Source organism: Patagioenas fasciata, chromosome 26 (genome assembly GCF_037038585.1).
Source record: "Patagioenas fasciata isolate bPatFas1 chromosome 26, bPatFas1.hap1, whole genome shotgun sequence".
Lineage (NCBI taxonomy): Eukaryota > Metazoa > Chordata > Aves > Columbiformes > Columbidae > Patagioenas > Patagioenas fasciata.
Window position 1 is genome coordinate 3,033,549 of NC_092545.1, and position 21,653 is coordinate 3,055,201.

The 21,653-nt window shown below is 60.4% G+C and overlaps 2 protein-coding genes across 2 annotated transcripts; one reads left to right on the forward strand and one right to left on the reverse strand.

Moving 5' to 3' along the window:
* Positions 1-1,276: 1,276 nt before the first annotated feature.
* On the forward strand, positions 1,277-19,367 carry LOC136112288 (glycerol-3-phosphate acyltransferase 2, mitochondrial-like). Its single transcript, XM_065856845.2, is given in 22 exon segments — positions 1,277-1,314; positions 2,504-2,574; positions 3,350-3,463; positions 3,549-3,622; positions 4,308-4,409; positions 5,809-5,925; positions 7,103-7,202; positions 7,294-7,430; positions 9,141-9,222; positions 10,114-10,320; positions 11,588-11,686; positions 12,329-12,402; positions 12,640-12,749; positions 13,344-13,414; positions 14,552-14,816; positions 16,304-16,452; positions 16,531-16,608; positions 16,687-16,799; positions 16,801-16,988; positions 18,885-18,938; positions 19,017-19,072; positions 19,150-19,367. Coding segments are annotated over 20 exon segments (2,307 nt in total). The 5' UTR covers positions 1,277-1,314; positions 2,504-2,574; the 3' UTR covers positions 19,267-19,367.
* Positions 19,307-21,510, reverse strand: LOC136112289 (oxaloacetate tautomerase Fahd2a, mitochondrial-like). The gene is made up of 8 exons (XM_065856847.2): positions 21,460-21,510; positions 20,763-21,055; positions 20,466-20,682; positions 20,326-20,385; positions 20,089-20,248; positions 19,723-19,831; positions 19,565-19,652; positions 19,307-19,462 (listed from the first exon to the last, which is right to left on the reverse strand). Exons 2-8 carry the CDS (start codon positions 20,945-20,947, stop codon positions 19,400-19,402), a joined length of 882 nt encoding a protein of 293 aa, XP_065712919.1. The 5' UTR covers positions 20,948-21,055; positions 21,460-21,510; the 3' UTR covers positions 19,307-19,399.
* Between the last annotated feature and the right edge of the window lie 143 nt (positions 21,511-21,653).

Here is a 21,653-nt window from a genome sequence, read left to right on the forward strand (position 1 = left end):
CCCCAAGGGTGATGTGGACCAGGGATGGGGGGCTGATGGTTCTGGAGGTGACAGGGTTGGGGACAAGGGATGGGGGGGTGGTGTTCATGGGGGTGACAGGGACATGGGAAGGGGCTGGGACCCCATGATGGAGCTGGGTTTGATGTCCCCAAGGATGATGGGGACATGGGATGGGGCTGGGACCCTGAGATGGGGCTGATGTCCCCAAGGGTGATGGGCACCCAGACTGGGGACCAGGGATGGGGGTTTGGTGGCCCTAGGGATGACAGAGACCTGAGAGGGGACTCCATGATGGGACTGGGGCTGGGGCTGGTGTCCCCAAAGGTGTTGGGGACAGGAGAGGGGACCCTATGATGAGGCTGATGGTGCTTGAGGTGACAGGGACCATGGTGGTGCTGGGGCTGATGTCCCCAAAGGTGTTGGGGACCTGGAAAGGGGGACTCGTGGCCCTGGTGGGGTCAGGGACCTGGAAGGTGACCCCATGATGGGGCTGTGATGTCCCCAAAGGTGTTGGGGACTTGGGATGGGGGGCTGGTGGCCCTGGGGGTGTTGGGGACCTGGGATGGGGCTGGGACCCTGAGATGGGGCTGATGTCCCCAAGGGTGATGGGCACACAGACTGGGGACCAGGGATGGGGGTTTGGTGGCCCTGAGGGTGACAGAGACCTGGGAGGGGACCCCATGATGGGCCTGGGGCTGGGGCTGGTGTCCCCAAAGGTGTTGGGGACCTGGAAAGGGGGTTTGGTGGCCCTGGGCGTGACAGGGACCTGGGAAGGGGCTGAGATCCCGGAATGGGGCTGGTGTCCCTGGGGGTGACAGGACTGGGGACCAGGGATGGGGGGGCTGATGTTCATGGGGGTGACAGGGACATGAGAGGGCACCCCATGATGGGGCTGATGGCACTTGGGGTGACAGGGACCATGGTGGCGCTGAGGCTGATGTCCCCAAAGGTGTTGGGGACTTGGGATAGGGGGTTGGTGGTCCTGGGGGTGTCGGGGACCTGGGATGGGGCTGGGACCCTGAGATGGGGCTGATGTCCCCAAGGGTGATGGAGACCCAGACTGGGGACCAGGGATGGCGGTTTGGTGGCCCTGGGGGTGACAGAGACCTGTGAGGGGACCCCATGACAGGGCTGTGATGTCCCCAAAGGTGTGAGCTGAAGTCCCTGGGGTGCCAGGGCGGCGGAACCAGGGCCCTGGTGTCCCGGGGTGCGGGGGGAACACCGGGGGGGACACCGGGGGGACACGGGCGGTCCGTCCAGGCCCGGCCCCCGGGCGGGCGGATCCGGGGCGGAGCGGAGGGAGCGGCCGGGCCGGTGAGAGCGGGACGGGGACAGGGGGGCCCTATAGACTCTATAGGGTGTGTGTGACCCCCCTATAGACCCTATAGGGTGTGTGTGGCCCCCTATAGGTGTGGGGCCTGTATGGGTGTGTTACCCTGCCCCCCAGGACCTATAGGGTGTGTGGGGCCTGTATGAGATGTGTGACTTCCCCTCCCGAATCTATAGGATGTGTGACTTCCCCCCATAGGCTCTATAGGGTGTGTGGGGCCTGTATGGGGGTGTGTGCCCCACCCCCTCCTTAATCTATAGGATGTATGGGGTGTGTTATCCCGTATAGACCCTATAGGGTGTATGGGGCCTGTATGAATTGTGTGACCCCCCATAGACCCTATAGGATGTATGGGGCCTGTATGGGATGTGTGACCCCCCTATAGACTTTATAGGGTGTGTGGGGCCTGTATGGGCTGTGTGACCCCCACATAGAATCTACAGGGTGTGTGGGGCCTGTATGGGCTTTGTGACCCCCCTATAGACTCTATGGGGTGTGTGGGACCTGTATGGGCTGTGTGACCCCCACATAGAATCTATAGGGTGTGTGAAACCTGTATAGGCTGTGTGACCCCCCTATAGACTCTATGGGGTGTGTGGGACCTGTATGGGATGTGTGACCCCCACATAGAATCTATAGGGTGTGTGAAACCTGTATAGGCTGTGTGACCCCCCTATAGACTCTATGGGGTGTGTGGGGCCTGTATGGGATGTGTGACCTCCCCTTCCGAACCTATAGGATGTGTGGGGTGTGTGATCCCCCCATAGGCTCTATAGGGTGTGTGGGGCCTGTATGGGCTGTGTGACCCCCCCATAGGATCTGTAGGGAGTGTGGGGCCTGTATGGGCTGTGTGACTCCTATAGACCCTATAGGGTGTATGGGGCCTGTATGGGCTGTGTGACCTCCCCCTCCCCACCCAGAATATATAGGGTGTATGGGGTGTGTTATCCCCTATAGACCCTATCGAGTGTGTAGGGCCTGTGTGGGTGCGTGACCCCTCCACAGGATCTATAGGGTGTGTAGGACCTGTATAGGTGTGTGACCCCCCCACAGGATCTATAGGGTGTGTGTGGCCTGTATGAGCTGTGTGACCCCCCCAGTCCCTATAGGCCCCTCCCAGGCACCCAAACTTTCCAAAATGTGACTTTCTGCCCATTTCTGCCTCTTTTCCAGGACCCAGCGCAGCCGCTTGCTCTTCTCCCCGCTCCGCCGACGTCCCCAGCGCGTCCCCCCCGACGGCCACGGTCGGTGACACCGGGGACAGGGACAGGCACGAGGGGACACCCCCTCCCTCTCTTATTTTCTTCCCGCCTCTATTATTTTTGGCTTCGTAAACACCTTAAAATAACCCCATAAGAATGGGGGATGGAATTTACCCCCCCCAATATTTTACAGGGGGTGGGGGGTACAAACCGCCTCCTCCCTGCACCGCTGGGTACCCCGAGATTGATTTTGGAGTTTGAGGCTGGCATGGGGGATCCGCTCTGGGAATTTTGGAGCAGACTGGGGGGTACAAATTGGGGGTTTGGGGTACAAATTGGGATTTTGGTTACAAATTGGGATTTTGGTTACAAATTGGGATTTTGGGTACAAATTGGGTTCTTGGTTACAAATTGGGATTTTGGGTACAAATTGGGTTTTTCAGGTACAAATCGGGGATTTTTGGATGCAAATTGTGGGGTTTAGGTACAAATCAACATCTCTGTGCTGGGGGGGCTGGGGGGGTGTGGGTGGAAAATCAGTCGTGGCAGCACCGGCGCTCGGTGACAGAATGAATTCAGATCCCAGGGGCTTTGGGCGCGTTGGTTGCCGGGTTGTTGTGTTGTTTTACACGTTTTCACCTCTTTTTGTGCTAAACCGCCCGTTTCCCCACCGGGGAGCTGGTCCAAAGTGGGGAGAGGGGCTCGTGTCACCCCCCCGCCTCCCCGACCCCTTTCCTTCCTCCACAGGCAGCATTTTGGGGCCAATTCCTTGACGTTTGGTATTTGTGACCTTTCTACCACCCTTTTCTCTTCTCAGATGAAAACCTGGCTCAGCGATTCGGGGCAGAAACTGGAGATTTTCATCCCTTTTTTGGGCAAATACCGGCCCTTGGCAGGGCGCTGCTGCCAAACCTGCACCCCTAAGAGCTGGGTAAGCGCTTGGGGGGGACCAGAATTTGGGGACGAGGGGACAAACCCCACCCCGAGGGTCTCATGTCCCCCCCATCTCCTTACAGGACAGTTTCTACCAGAAGAATTTCTCATCCCTCGGCTTCCGCGACGCCGTCCGGCTGACCGAGGAGGACACGCGGTGAGGCCGGCGAAACGCTGCAAAAAAGCACCCTTTTTCCCCCAAATTTTACCCTTTTCCCCGGCTGTGCGACGCCTCTCGCTCCCTAATTATTTCAACGAGTTAAATTAATTAGATATCGAAAGGCTGGAAGCCGCGTCTCCGCGCTCAGAGGAACGAGGGCCTCTGCCTCCTGCTGTGCTCAAGCTGGGAGAATTTGGCCACAGAAGCGAGGATTTGGGGTTATTTCTATGGTTTTTCACTATCTCGATGCTGCTGGGAAGAGTCCGGCGGGTTCCGTGCCAAATATCCGATATATTTGTCATTCCAGAGGTGCCGGAGCCCTTCGGTTCCTCTCCCCCTTTCGCTCCCTGGTGGTTTAGTGTTATTTTTGCGCTGTGTTTTTGATTTATTTTTCCCCAAATCTGGTCATTTTACTCCATTTTACCCAAAACCTCAATTATGTCCCTTTGCGGTGTTTTTTAGCTTTAATTTGGGGGCAGACTTGGAAAATATCCCCAATTTTGGGGAGCTTTGCATGCGTTTTTAGCCATCGCGGGTGTGACGCCGCGAGCGGGGTGACCGGGGGTGTTGCTCTGCCGGTGCCTCCGTTTTCCCAGCTGTGAAATGAGGAGGAAAATCTCAACATTCTTGCAAATTTACAACTTTTTGGGGGGCGCCTGGGGTGTCCCCCTGTCCCCTGCAGGTACCGGGGCTGGCTGGTGCGCAGGGTGTGCGGGATCCTGGCGCTTTGGGGCCAGGATGTCCCCGACACCCCCGGGGACCTGGTGACCAGGATCTGCCGCAGGTGGGTGGCACCGTCAAACCTGTCCCTGTGTCCCCTTTGTCACCGCAGTGAGGGGATGTCCTGGGGGGACTGGGTGAAACTGGGGGGACTGGGGCACCACGTACTGGGGGGACTGGGTCAGACTGGGGCACTGGGAGCACCCCTGAGTACTGGGGGGAACTGGGTCAAACTGGGGGGACTGGAGCACCATGTATTGGGGGGACTGGGTGAAACTGGGGGCACTGGGGGCACCACGTACTGGGGGCACTGGGTCAGACTGGGGCACTGGGAGCACCCCTGAGTACTGGGAGGGACTGGGTCAAACTGGGAGAACTGGGTAAAACTGGGGGGACTGGGAGCACCACGTGTTGGGGGGACTGGGTCAGACTGGGGGCACTGGGAGCACCCCTGAGGTACTGGGGGGTTGGGTCAAACTGGGGTTCTGGGTGAAGCTGGGGAGACTGGGAGCACCACATACTGGGGGCACTGGGTCAAACTGGGGGGACTGGAAGCACCCCTGAGGTACTGGGGAGACTGGGTGAAACTGGGGAGACTGGGAGAGCCACAAACTGGGGAGACTGGGTCAAACTGGGAAGACTGGGAGAGCCACGAACTGGGGAGACTGGATTAAACTGGGGAGACTGGGAGAGCCACGAAATGGGGGGGACTGGGTTAAACTGGGTAGACTGGGAGTGCCACGTACTGGGCGGGAGGGGGATACTGGGTGAAACCAGGTGGACTGGCAATGCCCCTGGGGTACTGAGTCAAACTGGGAGGACTGGGAGCATCCCTGAGGTACTGGGAGGGGATACTGGGTGAAAATGGGGGGACTGGGTTAAACTGGGGGCACTGGGAGCACCACGTAGTGGGGGGACTGGGTGAAACAGGGGGGACTGGGGGCGCTACATACTGGGGGGGGACTGGGTCAGACTGGGGGCACTGGGAGCGCCACTGAAGTACTGGGGGGACTGGGTGAAACTGGGGGCACTGGGGGCACCCCTGAGGTACTGGGAGGTTGGGTCAAACTGGGGGTTCTGGGTGAAGCTGGGGAGACTGGGAGAACCACATACTGGGGGCACTGGGTCAAACTGGGGGGACTGGGAGCACCCCTGAAGTACTGGGCGAACTGGGTGAAACTGGGGAGACTGGGAGCACCACCTGCTGGGGGCACTGGGTCAAACTGGGGACACTGGGCCTTCCTCAAGGAAGGGGCTTTGTAGAGGGTCCCTGGCTCAGCACCCACATTTTGGGGTGTGGGGGGAACTGGCGCTGCCGGGGGGTCCCACGGGTGACGTGGCCTCGTCAGGGAACTGTCACCCACCTCCTGGTGGCTAATTAACCATCACAAAGCCAGTGTGCGGTAATTACAGGGTGATTACGGGGTAATTATGGATTTAACCCCCCCGGCCCCTCTCCGCAGGGTGCGCGGTGTGTCCCAGGGATCCGGAGGGGCCAGCGGATCCCAGCGACGCTGCAAGGAGGAGATCCAGCGGATCCTGGCGGGGATCCAGGCCCCGCTCGCACGGCCCCTGCTCAGGTCTGGGACCCACACGGGGAATATTCTGGGATCCTTTAGGGGATGCACATGGATCCTTTGGGGCATGTGCTGGGATCTTTTGGAGGATATTCTGGGATCCTTTGGGGATGCACATGGATCCTTCAGGGGATGTGCTGGGATTCTTTGGGGGATATTCTGGGATCCTCTGTGGGATATTCTGGGATCTTTGGAGGGATATTCTGTGATCTTTTGGGGGATGCATCTGGATCCTTTACAGGATATTCATGGATCCTTTGGGGATACACATGGATCCTTTGGGGCCTGCACCTGGATGTTTTGGGGATATTCTGGGATCTTTTGGCAGGTGCACCTGGATCCTTTGCAGGATATTCTGGGATCCTTTCAGGGATGCGCTGGGATCCCTTGGGGGCTGCACATGGATATTTTGGGGGTATTCTGGAATCCTTTGGGCGCTGCACCTGGATCCTTTGGAGGATATTCCGGGATCATTGGGGTGGTGCACACAGATCCTTTGGGCATATTCTGGGATCTTTTGGAGGATATTCTGGGATCCTTTGGGTATGCACATGGATCCTTCAGGGGATGTGCTGGGATCCTTTGGGGGATGCACATGGATCCTTTGGGCATATTCTGGGATCTTTTGGAGGATATTCCAGGATCCTTTGGGGGCTGCGTGTGCAGAGACCCCCCCTCCAGCTCCTGGGGACCATTCCCTGATTCCTTCCAGGGAGCTGGAATCTGACCCGGGATCGAGAAGGGGGAAAAAACCCCAAACACGGTGGGGCTGGAAATCCAAGCGAAGCCAAAGGGAACTTTTCTCTTCTTTCTCATTCTCTCTCTGCTTTTCTTTCTCTCCTCCTGTCATGGAGCAATTGGCAATTAGAGGTCGCATCGCAGCCTAATTGCTCGGCTGATTGAGCCGGAATAAAAGAACCTTCTGAGCAGCTTCATGTATTTAAAGGGAAGAAAAAGCTCCCCGGGGGATCCGACGCTGGATCGTTCCCGGAACCAGCGCGGGAGGAAAATCTCTCCGGCTTTTGTTGTCTTGTCACATCCAGCGCTAGCGGTTTAGCTTAATGGATGATAAAGCTGTTTAGTGACATTTGAAGAGCTGCCTGGGTGGGGAAAGCGAGGCACGGCGGGGTGGGGGGTCCTGGGGGGTTCTCACTCTTCTCCTTTGCTTCTTTTCCTGCAGATTTTGCGCCTGGGTTCTGCTCAAGCTGCTGAGCCGCCTGTTCCTGAGCGTCCAGCTCCACCGCGGGCAGCTGGCGACGGTGCAGGGGGCGTCCAGGACGGTGGGGACCCCCCGACCCGCTCGTGTGCCCCCCAAACCCTCCTGTGCCCCCGACCCCTCGTCCCCAGCGTGACCCCCGCCCTGTCCCCCAGCCCGACGTGCCGCTGCTTTTCCTGTGCGCCCACAAGTCGCCGCTGGACGCGCCGCTGCTGGCGCTGCTGCTGTTCTCGCAGGGACTCGGGGCGCCCCGGGTGGCGCTGGGGGGGGACACCTGCACCCCCCTGCTGCGGTAAGAGCTCCCCCAGTTTGGCCCAGTACACCCAGTTTGGCCCAGTACTGCACTTTGGCCCAGTTGCCCCGCTTTGGCCCAGTACCCCCAGTTTGACCCAGTTCCCCTAACAGTACATCAAGGGGGTGCTGCCTGTACCCCCAGTTTGGCCCACTACCCCAGTTTGACCCAGTTCCCCGCCAGTATGTCAAAGTGGTGCTCCCAGTACCCCCAGTTTGGCCCAGTACCCCCAGTTTGACCGAGTTCCCCACCAGTACATCAACAGGTGCTCCCAGAACCCCCAGTTTGGCCCAGTTCCCCACCAGTATATCAGCGGGTGCTGCCTGTATCCCCAGCTTGGCCCAGTACCCCAGTTTGTCCCAGTTCCCCGCCAGTATGTCAAAGTGGTGCTCCCAGTTCCCCCAGTTTGGCCCAGTTCCCCGCCAGTATGTCAAAGTGGTGCTCCCAGTTCCCCCAGTTTGGCCCAATAGCCCCAGTTTGACCCAGTTCCCACACGAATACATCAAGAGTGCTCCCAGTTCCCCCAGTTTGGCCCAATAGCCCCAGTTTGACCCAGTTCCCACACCAATACATCAACAGGTGCTCCCAGAACCCCCAATTTGGCCCAGTTCCCCACCAGTATGTCAAAGTGGTGCTCCCAGTACCCTCAGTTCGGCCCAGTAGCCCCAGTTTGACCCAGTTCCCCACCAGTACATCAACAGGTGCTCCCAGTACCCTCAGTTTGGCCCAATAGCCCCAGTTTGACCCAGTTCCCACACCAATACATCAGAGGGTGCTCCCAGTACCCCCAGTATGACCCAGTTCCCCACCAGTACATCCACAGGTGCTGCCAGTACCCCCAGTTTGACCCAGTTCCCCACCAGTACATCAACAGGTGCTCCCAGTACCCTCAGTTTGGCCCAATAGCCCCAGTTTGACCCAGTTCCCACACCAATACATCAGAGGGTGCTCCCAGTACCCCCAGTATGACCCAGTTCCCCACCAGTACATCCACAGGTGCTGCCAGTACCCCCAGTTTGACCCAGTTCCCCACCAGTACATCAACAGGTGCTCCCAGTACCCTCAGTTTGGCCCAATAGCCCCAGTTTGACCCAGTTCCCACACCAATACATCAGTGGGTGCTCCCAGTACCCCCAGTATGACCCAGTTCCCCACCAGTACATCCACAGGTGCTGCCAGTACCCCCAGTTTGACCCAGTTCCCCACCAGTACATCAACAGGTGCTCCCAGTACCCCCAGTTTGACCCAGTTCCCCACCAGTACATCAACGGGTGCTCCCAGTACCCCCAGTTTGACCCAGTTCCCCACCAGTATATCAACGGGTGCTCCCAGTACCCCCAGTTTGACCCAGTTCCTCCACCAGTACATCAACAGGTGCTCCCAGTACCTCCAGTTTGGCCCAGTACCCCCAGTTTGACCCAGTTCCCCACCAGTATGTCAAAGTGGTGCTCCCAGTACCCCCAGCTTGGCCCAGTACCCCCAGTTTGGCCCAGTTCCCCCAGTTTGACCCAGTTCCCTCACCACTACATCAACAGGTGCTCCCAGTACCCCCAGTTTGGCCCAGTACCCCCAGTTTAACCCAGTTTCCCACCATTATGTCAAAGTGATGCTCCCAGTCCCCCCAGTTTCACCCGGTCCCTGCGGTAGGCGGTGCTGGGGACACGGGGGACGCGGAGGGTGCGGGGGGTGTTACTTTGTGGCTCCCCGCAGGTCTCTGCTCGCCCGCCTCGGGGGGGTTTTCCTGCCGCCGCGGGACGAGGCCGAGGGGCTGGCGGGGGCCGTGCTGGCCGCGGTACGACTGGGACCAGTTCAGCGCGGGTACTGGGGGCACGGAGCGGCCCCCGAGAGCCAACAGTGCTCGTTGGGGGTCATGGGGGGCTGGGTGTGTGGGGCGGCTGCGGGATGGACACGGCGGTCCTGCTGCAGCCATGGGACCCCCAGTTTGGCCCGGTACTCTCAGTTTGGCCCAGTCCCCCCAGCACGTGGCTCTCCCAGTCTCCCCAGTTTAACCCAGTACACCCAATTTGAACCAGTACACCCAGTTTGGCTCAGTCCTCCCAGCACATGGCTCTCCCAGTCTCCCCAGTTTAACCCAGTTCCCTCAGCTCGTGGCTCTCCCAGTCTCCCCAGTTTAACCCAGCCCCCCCAGTTTAACCCAGTCCCCCCAGCACATGGCTCTCCCAGTCTCCCCAGTTTAACCCAGTTCCCTCAGCTTGTGGCTCTCCCAGTCTCCCCAGTTTAACCGAGTCCCCCCAGTTCGTGGTTCTCCCAGTCTCCCCAGTTTAATGCAGTCCCCCCAGTTCGTGGCTCTCCCAGTCTCCCCAGTTTAACCCAGTCCCCCCAGTTTAACCCAGTCCCCACAGCACATGGCTCTCCCAGTCTCCCCAGTTTAACCCGGTCCCCCCAGTGTAACCCAGTCTCCCTAGTTCATGGCTCTCCCAGTCCCCCCGGTTTAACCCAGTCCCCTCAGTTCGTGTCTCTCCCAGTCTCCCCAGTTTAACCCAGTCCCCCCAGTGTAACCCAGTCTCCCCAGTTCGTGGCTCTCCCAGTCCCCCCAGTGTAACCCAGTCCCCCCAGTTCGTGTCTCTCCCAGTCTCCCCAGTTTAACCCAGTCTCCCCAGTTCGTGTCTCTCCCAGTCTCCCAGTTTAACCCAGTCCCCCCAGTGTAACCCAGTCTCCCCAGTTCGTGGCGGAGCTGCTGCGCAGCCGGCAGCCGCTGGTGCTGTTCCTGGAGGAGCCCGCGCTGCCCCGGGTCCTGGCGCCCGCCGCCCGGCGCTGGCTGCGCCCCGTGTGCCGCGCCCTGAGCCAGCGCGCCGTGCGCGACGTGACCGTGGTGCCCGTGGGGATCGCCTACGATGTCACCCCTGGGGACACGCAGGGGGACACACCGGTGAGGGGACAGCACGCAAAGGGGAGGGCGGCACCCAAATTGGGGATGGCACCCAAATGAGGGGATGGTACCCAAACGGGGGGACGGCACCTAAATGGGACGGCACCCAAAGTGGGCGGACAGCACCCAAACCAGGGGGGAATGGCACCCAAATAGGGGACAGCATCCAAATGGGGGACAGCACCCAAACGGGGGGATGGCACCCAAACAGGGGGATGGCACCCAAATGGAGGGGCAGCACCTAAATGGGATGGCACCCAAAGTGGGGGGACAGCACCCAAATGGGGGGACGACACTTAAATGGGACAGCATCCAAAGTGGGGGGACAGCACCCACATGGGTGACGGCACCCAAACCGGAGGGGAACGACACCCAAATGGGGGACAGCATCCAAATGGGGGACAGCACCCAAATGGGAGGGACAGCACTGAAATGGGGGGATAGCACCCAAATAGGGGGACAGCACCCAAATGGGGGGAAGGCATCCAAATGGGGGACAGCACCCAAATGGGGGGATGGCACCCGAACCAGGGGGACGGCACCTAAATGGGATGGCACCTAAATGGGACGGCACCCAAAGCGAGGGGACAGTACCCAAATGAGAGGGACAGCATCCAAATGGGGGACAGTACCCAAATAGGGGGATGGCACCCAAATGGGGGACAGCACCAAAATGGGGGATGACACCCAAATGGGGGACAGCACCCAAATGGGAGGGATAGCACTGAAATGGGGGGGTAGCACCCAAATGGTGGGAAAGCACCCAGACCAGGGAGACAGCACCCAAATGGGAGGATGGCACCCAAAGGGAGGGGACAGTACCTAAATGGGGGAATGGTACCCAAATGGGGGTCAGCACCCAAACGGGGGATGCTTTTGGGGTCCACATGGGTGCCCTTAGGGTGCTCTTGAGGTTTTGGGGTGCCTTGGGTGCTCTTGGGGTGCCCCTGGGGTTTTGCAGTGCTCATGGGTGCCCGCAGGTGCCTTTGGGTGCCCTTGGGATTTTTGGGGTGCCCCTGGACTTTTTGGGCCCTCAGGGTGCCCAGAGGGATTCTGGTGTCCCCTGGGTGCTTTGGGGTGCAGCACTCGAATGGGGGGTGTTCTTGGGGTCCACATGGGTGCCCTTGGGATTTTTGGGGGTGCAGTGAGTGCTCTTGGGGTGCCTTGGGATTTTGGGGCGCTCATGGGTTCCTGTGGGGTTTTGGGGTCCCTGGGTGCTCTTGGGGAACAGCACCCAAATGTGGGGGGTGCGTCCCTGTGTCCGCAGGCACTGGGCCTGATTGGGATCCTGCGCATGGCCCTCGGGGCCGGACCCCGAAATCGTGGCTGCGCCCGCGTGGACTTCGGCCAACCCTTCTCCCTGCAGGTACAGGGGATCCCCACTGGATCCCGGGATCCACCCGATCCCAGGGGGGTCCTTGATGGGATGATGGGGATGGGTGAACCCAGGGGTGGCATCCAGGGTTCTCAGGGGATCTCCTGGGGATCCTGGGTTCTCCTCCCCAGGGGATCTGGAGTTCTCCAGGGATTTGGGGTTCTCCAGGGATTTGGGGTTCTCCTGAGGTTCTCCAGGGGATCCAGAGTTCCCCAGGGCTCTTGGGTTCTCCTGGGGATCTGGGATTCTCAGTGAATCTCCCGGGAACCTTGGGTTCTCCAGGGGATCTCAGGTTCTCCTGGGGATCTGGGTTTCTCTGGGGCTCTCCAGGGGATCCAAGGTTCTCCGGGGATCTGAGGTTCTCCAAGGATCCAGGGGATCTGAAGTTCTCAGGGGAGCCCCCGGGGATCTCGGGTTCTCCAAGGGGATCCAGGGCTCTCCAGGGTTCTTCAAGGATGTGGGGTTCTCTGGCGACCTCAAGTACTCCAGGGTTCTCTAGGAATCTCCGGGGGATCTGGGGTTCTCCTGGGGGTCTGGGGCTCTCCAGGGATCTCCAGGGCTCTCCAGGGATCCCCATTTGGGGATGCTGGGGGTGCTGGTCCCCAAGGGCTCAGCTCCCCGGGTTGGTCCCAGGAGTTTGCAGCCCAGGGCGGGTGGATCCACGCGGAGCCGCATCCGGAGGAGCCGCCGGGGGCACCGGGAACCGCGTGAGCACCACGGGGACCCCTCAGCCCCTTTCTTCACCTTTTTTCACCCCATTTTCTCTCCTTGTTTTCTCCTCACCCCCTTTTCTCACCCTGTTTACTCTTGGTCCCCTTTTATTGTCCCCTTTTCTCACCTCGTTTTCTCCTCACCCCATGTTCTCACCATTTTCTCCTTGCCCCCTTTTTTTCATCCCCTTTTCTCACCCCATTTTCTCGCCCCTTTCCCCCCCGTTTCTCCAGCCCCCTGGGTGACAAAGCTGCGATTTGGGGTCCTGGCCCCGCAGTGACCACTGATCCGGAGAACGAGGAGGAAACGCTGGTGATGCGGCTGGGCCTGCACACGCTGAGCGGTGAGGGGGCCGCCTGTCCATCCGTCTGTCCCTCCATCTGTCCATCCATCTGTCCGTCCATCCGTCCGTCCGTCTGTCTGGGCTGTGGGTCTCAGCGCCCCCGGCGCTTGGGGGGATGAATCCCTGATGCCTGAGCTCCTCACTTCCCCTTCCCCTTCCCTTCCCTTCCCTTCCCTTCCCTTCCCTTCCCTTCCCTTCCCTTCCCTTCCCTTCCCTTCCCTTCCCTTCCCTTCCCTTCCCCTTCCCTTCCCCTTCCCCTTCCCCTTCCCCTTTCTTTCCCCGTCCCTTTTCCCTTCCCCTTCCCCTTTCTTTCCCCTTCCCTTCCCTTTCCCCTTCCCCTTCCCCTTCCCCTTCCCCTTCCCTCCCCTTCCCTTCCCTTCCCTTCCCTCCTCTTCCCTCCCCGTCCCTTCCTTCCCCTTCTCTCCCCTTCCCTCCCCTTCCCCTTCCCTTCCCTTCCCCTTCCCCTTTCTTTCCCTGTCCCTTTTCCCTTCCCCTTCCCTTCCCTTCCCTTCCCTTCCCTTCCCTTCCCTTCCCTTCCCTTCCCTTCCCTTCCCTTCCCTTCCCTTCCCTTCCCTTCCCTCTCCTGTCCCACAGACACCATCTCCTGCTCCGCTGTCACAGCCGTGGGGATCACGGCAGCGCTGCTGCTGCACAAGCACCGTGGGGTGAGACCGGGAATTTTCCACATTTGCCTTCCTTTTGGAGGAATTGCTCCTCCCCCTTCCTCCTTCTTCTCCTTCCTTCTCCTCCTTCCACCTCCTCCTCATCCTTTCCTCTCTTCCTCCTTCCTCCTCGTTCCTCTTTCCTTCTTCCCCTTTCCTCCTCCTTCCTTCCTCTTTCCTTTCTCCTTCCTCTTCCTTCCTTCTTCTTCCTCCCCCACTTCCTCCCCTCTCCTCCTCTTTCCTCCTCCTCCTTCCTTCCTTCTCCTCTTTCCTTCTTCCTCATTCTTTTCCTCCTTCCTTCCTCCTCCTCCTTCCTCTTCCTCCCTCCTCCTCCTCTTTCCTCCTCTTCCCTCCTTCCTCCTTCTCTTTCCTCCTCTTCCCTCCTTCCTCCTTCTCTTTCCTTCTTCCTCCTCTTCCTCCCCTTCCTCCTTCCTTCCTCTTTCCTTCTGCTTTCTTCCTCCTCCTTCTTCTTCCTCCCCTGTTCCTCCTCCTCTTTCCTTCTTTCTCCTCTTCCTCCTTCCTTCCTCCTCCTCTTTCCTCCTCCTTTCCTCCTCCCTCTTCTTCTTTCCTCCTCCTCCCTCCTTTCTCTTCCTCCTTCCTCTTCCTCCCCATTCCTCCTCCTCCTCTTTCCTTCTTCCTCCTTCCTTCCTCCCCTTCTTCCTTCCTTCCTCCTCCTCTTTCCTTCTTCCTCCTCTTCCTCCCCTTCTTCTTCCTCTTTCCTTCTCCTTTCCTCCCCCGCCTTCCTCTTCCTCCCTGATCCCTCCTCCTCCTCTTTCCTTCTTCCTCCCTCCTTCCTCCTCTTCCTCCTTTCTCCTCCTCTTTCCTTCTTCCTCCTCTTTCCACCTCTTTCCTCCTCCTTTCCTCCTTCCTTCCTCTTCCTCCCCATTCCTCCTCCTCCTTCCTCTTCCTCCCCATTCCTCCTCTTCTTCCTCCCTCCTTCCTCCTCTTCCTCCTTTCTCCTCCTCTTTCCTTCTTCCTCCTCTTTCCCCCTCTTTCCTCCTCCTTCCTCTTCCTCCCCATTCCTCCTCCTCCTTCCTCTTCCTCCCTGATCCCTCCTCCTCTTTCCTTCTTCCTCCCTCCTTCCTCCTCCTCCTTCCCCCTCTTTCCCCCTCTTCCTCCCGTCCATCCCGTCCCTGGCAGGCGGTGCTGCTGTCGCGGCTGCTGCGGGACTTCGGGTGGCTGCTGGAGGAGATCCTGCTGCGCCAGCGCGACGTCGGCTTCTCGGGGCAGCTGCGGGCGCTGGTGCGGCACAGCCTGGCGCTGCTGTCCCCCCGTGTCACCCTGCTCCGCCTGGCGCCGCGCGGGGACGCGCTGGTGCTGCCCGCGGGCTCGGCCCAGGCGCGGGGGGAGCTGAGCCGGCTCAGCGCCGCCGTGCTGCCCGTGTTCGCCTGCGAGGCCGTGGGAGGTGAGGGGACACGGGGGTTTGGTGGCACCAGGGGATGGTGACACCGGGAAATAGTGACACCAGGGATCAGGGACGCCAGGGACTCAGTGACACCAGGGGATGGGGACACTGGGGACTCATGGACACTGGGGATTGGTGGCATCAGGGATCAGTGACACCAGGGACTTGATGACACTGGGGCTCAGTGACACCAGGGGATGGGGACACTGGGAGTTGGTGATGCCAGAGAATGGTGACATTGGGGGAATGGTGACATTGGGGGAATGGTGACACTGGGGACTTGGTGACACTGGGGATCCATGACACCAAGGACTCGGTGACACCAGGGAATGGTGACACCAGGGGATGGTGACACCAGGGACTTGGTGACACTGGGGATCCATGACGCCAAGGACTGGTGATATCAAGGACTTGGTGGCACCAGGGGATGGTGACACCGGGGAATGGTGACACCAGGGATCAGGGATGCCGGGGACTCAGTGACACCAGGGGATGGGGACACTGGGGACTCATGGACACTGGGGACTGGTGGCATCAGGGCTCAGTGACACCAGGGACTTGATGGCACTGGTGCTCAGTGACACCAGGGGATGGGAACACTGGGGGTTGGTGATGCCAGGGAATGGTGACATTGGGCAAATGGTGACACCAGGGGATGGTGACACTGGGGACTTGGTGACACTGGGGATCCATGACACCAAGGACTCGGTGACATCAGGGAATGGTGACACCAGGGACTTGGTGAGACTGGGGATCCGTGACGCCAGGGGATGGGAACACTGGGGGTTGGTGATGCCAGGGAATGGTGACATTGGGGGAATGGTGACACCAGGGGATGGTGACACTGGGGACTCGGTGACACCAGGGACTCAGTGACACTGGATATCTGTGATGCCAGGGACTGGTGACACCAAGGACTCGGTGACACCAGGGGGTGGTGACATTGGGGGGGTCAGTGAAGCCGGGGAATGGTGACACTGGGGACTTGGTGACACCAGGGGATGGTGACATTGGGGACTTGGTGACACTGGGAATTGGTGACGCCAGGAAATGGTGAGACCAGGGACTGGTGACACCAAGGACTCGGTGACACCAGGGACTCGGTGAGACGGGGGGTCAGTGACACAAGGGAATGGTAACACCGGGAAATGGTGATACCAGGGATCAGTGACACTGGGAACTTGGTGACACCAAGGACTTGGTGGCACCAGGAACATGTTGACACTGGGGAATGGTGACACCAGGGCTTGGTGACACCAGAGCTTGGTGACACGGGGCAATAGCAACACCAGGGACTCCCACCAGGGATTAGTGACACTGGTGCTCATTGACATGAGGGACTTGATGACACTGGGGACTCCGTGACACCAGGGATTGGTGACACAAGGGATTCGTGACATGGGGGGTGGTGACACCAGGGACTCACTGACACCAGGGACTGGTGACGCTGGTGACCGGTGACCCGGTGATGGGTGGTGTCCCCACAGCCTGTGCCATCCGCGCGCTGCTGCTGGAGCTGCTGCCGTTCCTGGGCTCCAGCGCCGGGCGCCCCGGGATCGTGCTGAGCCAGGACGAGCTGCAGCGCAAGACGCTGGAGCTGCTGCGGCTGCTGCCCCCGAACCTGCTGGGGCTGCAGGTGGGGCTGGGGACACGGGGTGGCACCGGGTGGCAGCGGCACCCCCAGATCACCTGTCCCCCCGTCCCCTCCTCCCAGCCCTGCCAGCCCCCCGAGTGCCGCAGCCGCGACGTCCTGGACAAGCTGCTCCTGTGCGGGCTGCTGGAGGTGGAGGAGGTGGGTGACACCCCGGGAGGGGACCCTGTGGGGACAGGGTGACACCCGAGGTGCCGCGACCCCCGTTTGTCCCCGCAGGCCGAGGGCGAGCGCTGGGCCTGTGACGTGTCCCGGCGGCCCTGGGCCAGGATGGATTTCAGCGACAGCGACAGCGACAGCGCCGACGAGCTCCCCAAACGCTGCTTCAAGGTACCGGGGGTGTCCCCGAGCGGCCTCGGTGACGGGGACAGGTCGGCGTCACCTGCGCTTCCTCCCGCAGCTCCGCGAGCCCCAGGGCTGCCCTGGCTTCCTCCTCTTCCTCTGCCGCCTCCTCAGCCCCATCCTGGGGACATTCGCCCGCGCGGTGACGTTCCTGGAGCGGCCACAGTGGCCCCAGCCTGGTGAGAGCTCCCCCTGGGATGGACAACGCTTCCCACCCCCCCCAGGGGTTTTTGGGGTAACCAAACAGCCCCTCCAGGGATGGTGACCTCCCCACTGCCCCGGGCAGCCTGTTCCGTGCCCCACAGCCCTTTGGGGAAGGATTTGTTCCCAGTTTCAGCCCTGGCCTCACTAACAGTGCAGTCAGGGCAGCCCTGTCTGGTTCGCAGTTCTGACCGCCCAACCCCAGCTCAGGGTCCACCGCTCGCCGCCCTGCTCCTAAAACTCCGAGATACGGGATTATAACGAGTCAGCCCCCTAATAAACCCCCTTTCCAACCATCAGCCCAGTCCTGCGAGGGGCACTCATAACCAGCTCAGTCTGGTCTCTAATCTCCCATCACCAACAAACCCAACAGCAGAATTAACCGTTATAATTGCAACTGATCTGCCCCTAACGATCATTCTAATTGGAGTTGCGACACTATTAACCACCTTGTACACCCTACTAACCACCTTGTACACCCTACTAACCACCTTGTACACCCTACTAACCACTTTGTACACCCCATTAACCACCTTGTACACCCTATTAACCACCTTGTACACCCTACTAACCGCTTTGTACACCCCATTAACCACCTTGTACACCCTACTAACCACCTTGTACACCCCATTAACCACCTTGTATACCCTATTAACCACTTTGTACACCCTACTAACCACCTTGTACACCCCATTAGCCACCTTGTACACCCTACTAACCACCTTGTACACCCTACTAACTACTTTGTACACCCCATTAACCACCTTGTACACCCTATTAACCACCTTGTACACCCTACTAACCGCTTTGTACACCCCATTAACCACCTTGTACACCCTACTAACCACTTTGTACACCTCATTAACCACTTTGTACACCCTACTAACCACTTTGTACACCCCATTAACCACCTTGTATACCCTACTAACCACTTTGTACACCTCATTAACCACTTTGTACACCCTACTAACCACTTTGTACACCCCATTAACCACCTTGTATACCCTATTAACCACTTTGTACACCCTACTAACCACTTTGTACACCCCATTAACCACCTTGTACACCCTACTAACCACCTTGTACACCCTACTAACTACTTTGTACACCCCATTAACCACCTTGTACACCCTATTAACCACCTTGTACACCCTACTAACCGCTTTGTACACCCCATTAACCACCTTGTACACCCTACTAACTACTTTGTACACCCTATTAACCACTTTGTACACCCTACTAACCACCTTGTACACCCTATTAACCACCTTGTACACCCTATTAACCACTTTGTACACCCCATTAACCACCTTGTACACCCTACTAACCACTTTGTACACCCCATTAACCACTTTGTACACCCTATTAACCACCTTGTACACCCGACTAACCACTTTGTACACTCTACTAACCGCTTCGCACACCCTGTTAACCCATTCATACACCCCGTTAACCCCTTCACACACCCTGTTTATACCACTAATAACCCAACGAGGGACTTTACCAACCCACATCTATTCAAAACTCAACCACACAAGAACATCATCCCGTGCTCCTTGTCCTAAAACCTGAGCTCATCTCCGCGATCCTCTCGTGCAAGTCGAGTTTAACCCAAACCATGAGCCTAGAAGTCGCTGTTAAACCCATCTTAACCTGCCCAGGGGAGGTTCAGCCAGCCAGAAATGCTGATTCCCCAAGTCTAAAACCTCAGCCCCTTTGCTTTTAAGCGATAATCACAATTAACTGGTTTTAGGAGCCGTTAATCTTGGTGCAAATCACAGTAAATAGCAGAGCCCGCCCCGCTCGGCCCCTCCGTTCCCCTCATGCAGAATGGGGGGCGGTGGCATCTGACCCCCATTTGTGTCCCCACCCAGAGGCGGTTTGTTTGGAGGCGCTGCTGCAGTTCCTGGCCGAGGGGGACGATGCCGGTGAGTCCGGGCTGGGGGGACACACACAGACCCCCCAGAGCGGCTGCGGGTGCTCCCGCGGGGTTTCTCTCCCCACAGAGCCCCCCAGCCGCAGCGCGGCCCTCAGCGCGCTCCAGACCTTCAGGGACATGGGGGTGAGTGTGACGGGGGTCTCGCGGCCCCGTAACCCCGGCTGTGTCCCCCGCCCGGTGACACCCGTGTCCCCACACAGGTGCTGGAGGAGCTGAGGGGCCCCGCGGGGCCGCAGCTCCAGCTCACCCGGCCGTTCCGCGGCACCGCGGCGCGCGCGGAGCTGGAGGCCTTCGTGCGGCAGTTCCTGCAGATGTGACACGCCAGGGGGTGACAATAAATTAGGGGGGACAATAAAGTGTGGGGGGGTAAGTACCGACCCAGCTCGTGGCTTTATTGACCCCTGGGGGGGGAAATAGCGGCCGAATCGGGGGGATTCGGTGTCTCCGTCCTCACACCACCCGGTTGCAGATGACGCCCAGCTGCTCGATCTCACACTGCACCTCGTCCCCACGCTGCAGGGACAGGGACACAATGGCAGCCACCCCCCCGCCTTGTCCCCAGTGAGGGGGGTGCTCATGTTCCCGCTCCACCCCCCCCGCCAGCCCTTTCCCTACCTTAAGAAACACGGGGGGTTTCCGAAAGAAACCCACACCAGCGGGGGTTCCCGTCAGCAGGATGTCCCCGGGGACCAATGTGACAAAGCTGGGGGGGACACAGGTGTCAGCTGCATCCCCTGGGGAGCGGTGACACCCCCGGCCCCCCCCGCACGTACCGGGAGACCCAGGCGATGAGTTTGGGGAGGGGGAAGATGAGTTGGCTGGTGCTGCTGTCCTGCATCACCTGCCCGTTGACGCTGCAGCGGATGCGCAGGTTGTGGACGTCTGTGGGGACAGAGGGGACACGTCACAGCGCGGGGGACACATCACAGCGCGGGGGACACGTCACAGCGCGGGGGACACGTCACAGCGCGGGGGACACGTCACAGCGCGGGGGACACATCACAGCGTGGGGGACGCAGGGACGGCGGCGCCACCTCAGCGTCCCCCTTGGGGAAAACATGGGTGACTCCGGGGGAATTCAGTGTCAGACGAGTCCCCATCCCCATCACGTCCCTGTGTTGTCCCGGTCGTGTCCCCACCTGTCACGGCCTCCTTGGTGACAAGGGCCGGCCCCAGGGGACAGAAGGTGTCGAAGGTTTTCCCCAGCAGCCACTGCCGCCCGTTGCGCATCTGCCAGTCCCGGGCGCTCACGTCGTTGGCCACCGTGAACCCCACGACGTGGTCCATGGCCACCGACTCCTGCAGGGGGACAACGGGGACCTGGTTAACCTGGCGGGGGGACAGAGGCTGGGGACAGGACAGGGACAGGGGGTCACCTCGATGTGCCGCCCCTTCTTCCCAATGACGGCGGCCAGTTCCACCTCCCAGTCCACCTGCTGTGGGGACAACACGGGGACTCGGTTGGGCTGCATGGGGGGGACACGGTGATGGGCGGGGGTGGCAGGGGGGTCCTCACACTGCTCTCCTGGGGCATCTCGATGTCATCGAAGGGGCCGGTGATGGCGCTGGGGAACTTGTTGAAGATGACGGGGTCGGCGGGGACGCGGGCGCCCTGCTCGGCGCAGTGGTCGCGGTAGTTGAGCCCCACGCAGATCAGCTTCTGGGGGTCCCCCAGCGGCGCCAGCAGCCGAACCCCGTCCCGTGGCACCCGGAACCGGCCGGACTGCAGCGCCCTGCGGGGCCACGCTCAGCCGCGGGGCACGGGGGACACGGGGGACGTTGGGGACACGGGGTGGGGGGACACGACACCCACCTGTGCGCGGCGGCCAGGGCGGATGGGCCGCTCTCCAGGAGGGATCTCATGGATCCCGGCAGCGTCGGTTCGGCTGCGCTCAGGTCAACCAGGGCCCCCCCCGGCGCCTCCTCCAGCCCCAGCCGGGGCTCGGCTCCCCCAGGCCCCCGGAACCGAACCAGCCGCATGGCCCCCGCCAGGCGCATCCCTGCGGGGAGCGGATCCGGGGGATCTGGCGGGGATCCTGCGGCCAGGGGGAGCTGGGGACCCCGCCAGTGAATCTCAGAAGGGGGAGGGAGGTGAAGGGGCAGATCCTGGCACACAGATCCTGGAGTGAGGGGGCACAGCGGAGAAGGGGGAGGCAGATCCCCTGATCCCACACAGCCCTGATCCCAGGGATCTCCCCCCATCCTGGTCAGCCCCGATCCCAGGGGACTCCCGATCCCGCATGACCCCAATCTCGGAGGTTCCCCCCCCGATCCCGCACAGTCCCGATCCCGAGGATCCCGCCAATCCCAGGGGATTCCCCAGTCCCGCACAGCTCCGATCCCAGAGGATTCACCCCCCCATTAAACCCGCTCAGCCCAGTCCCAGGGGTCCCTCGAATCGCGGCAGATCCCGCCCCCCGCACGCGCTCAGCCCGATCCCGGGGATCCCCCGGACCCCGATCTCGGGGATTGCCCATCCCTGGGGGTCCCGGGGGATTCCCCGCTCCCACCTACGTCACGTGAACGTCACTCCCCCCCTCGCACGCGCCGACCCCGCTGCCCCGGCCCGAAGGTCCCCCCGCCGAGGCCACGCCCCCCTCTCCCCGACCAATGGGAACGCGGAGGGGGCGGGGCAACGCCGGCAATGACAGCCGGTAGAGCCACCAATGAGAACTCGCGACGCGCAGCCACGCCACCGGAAAGG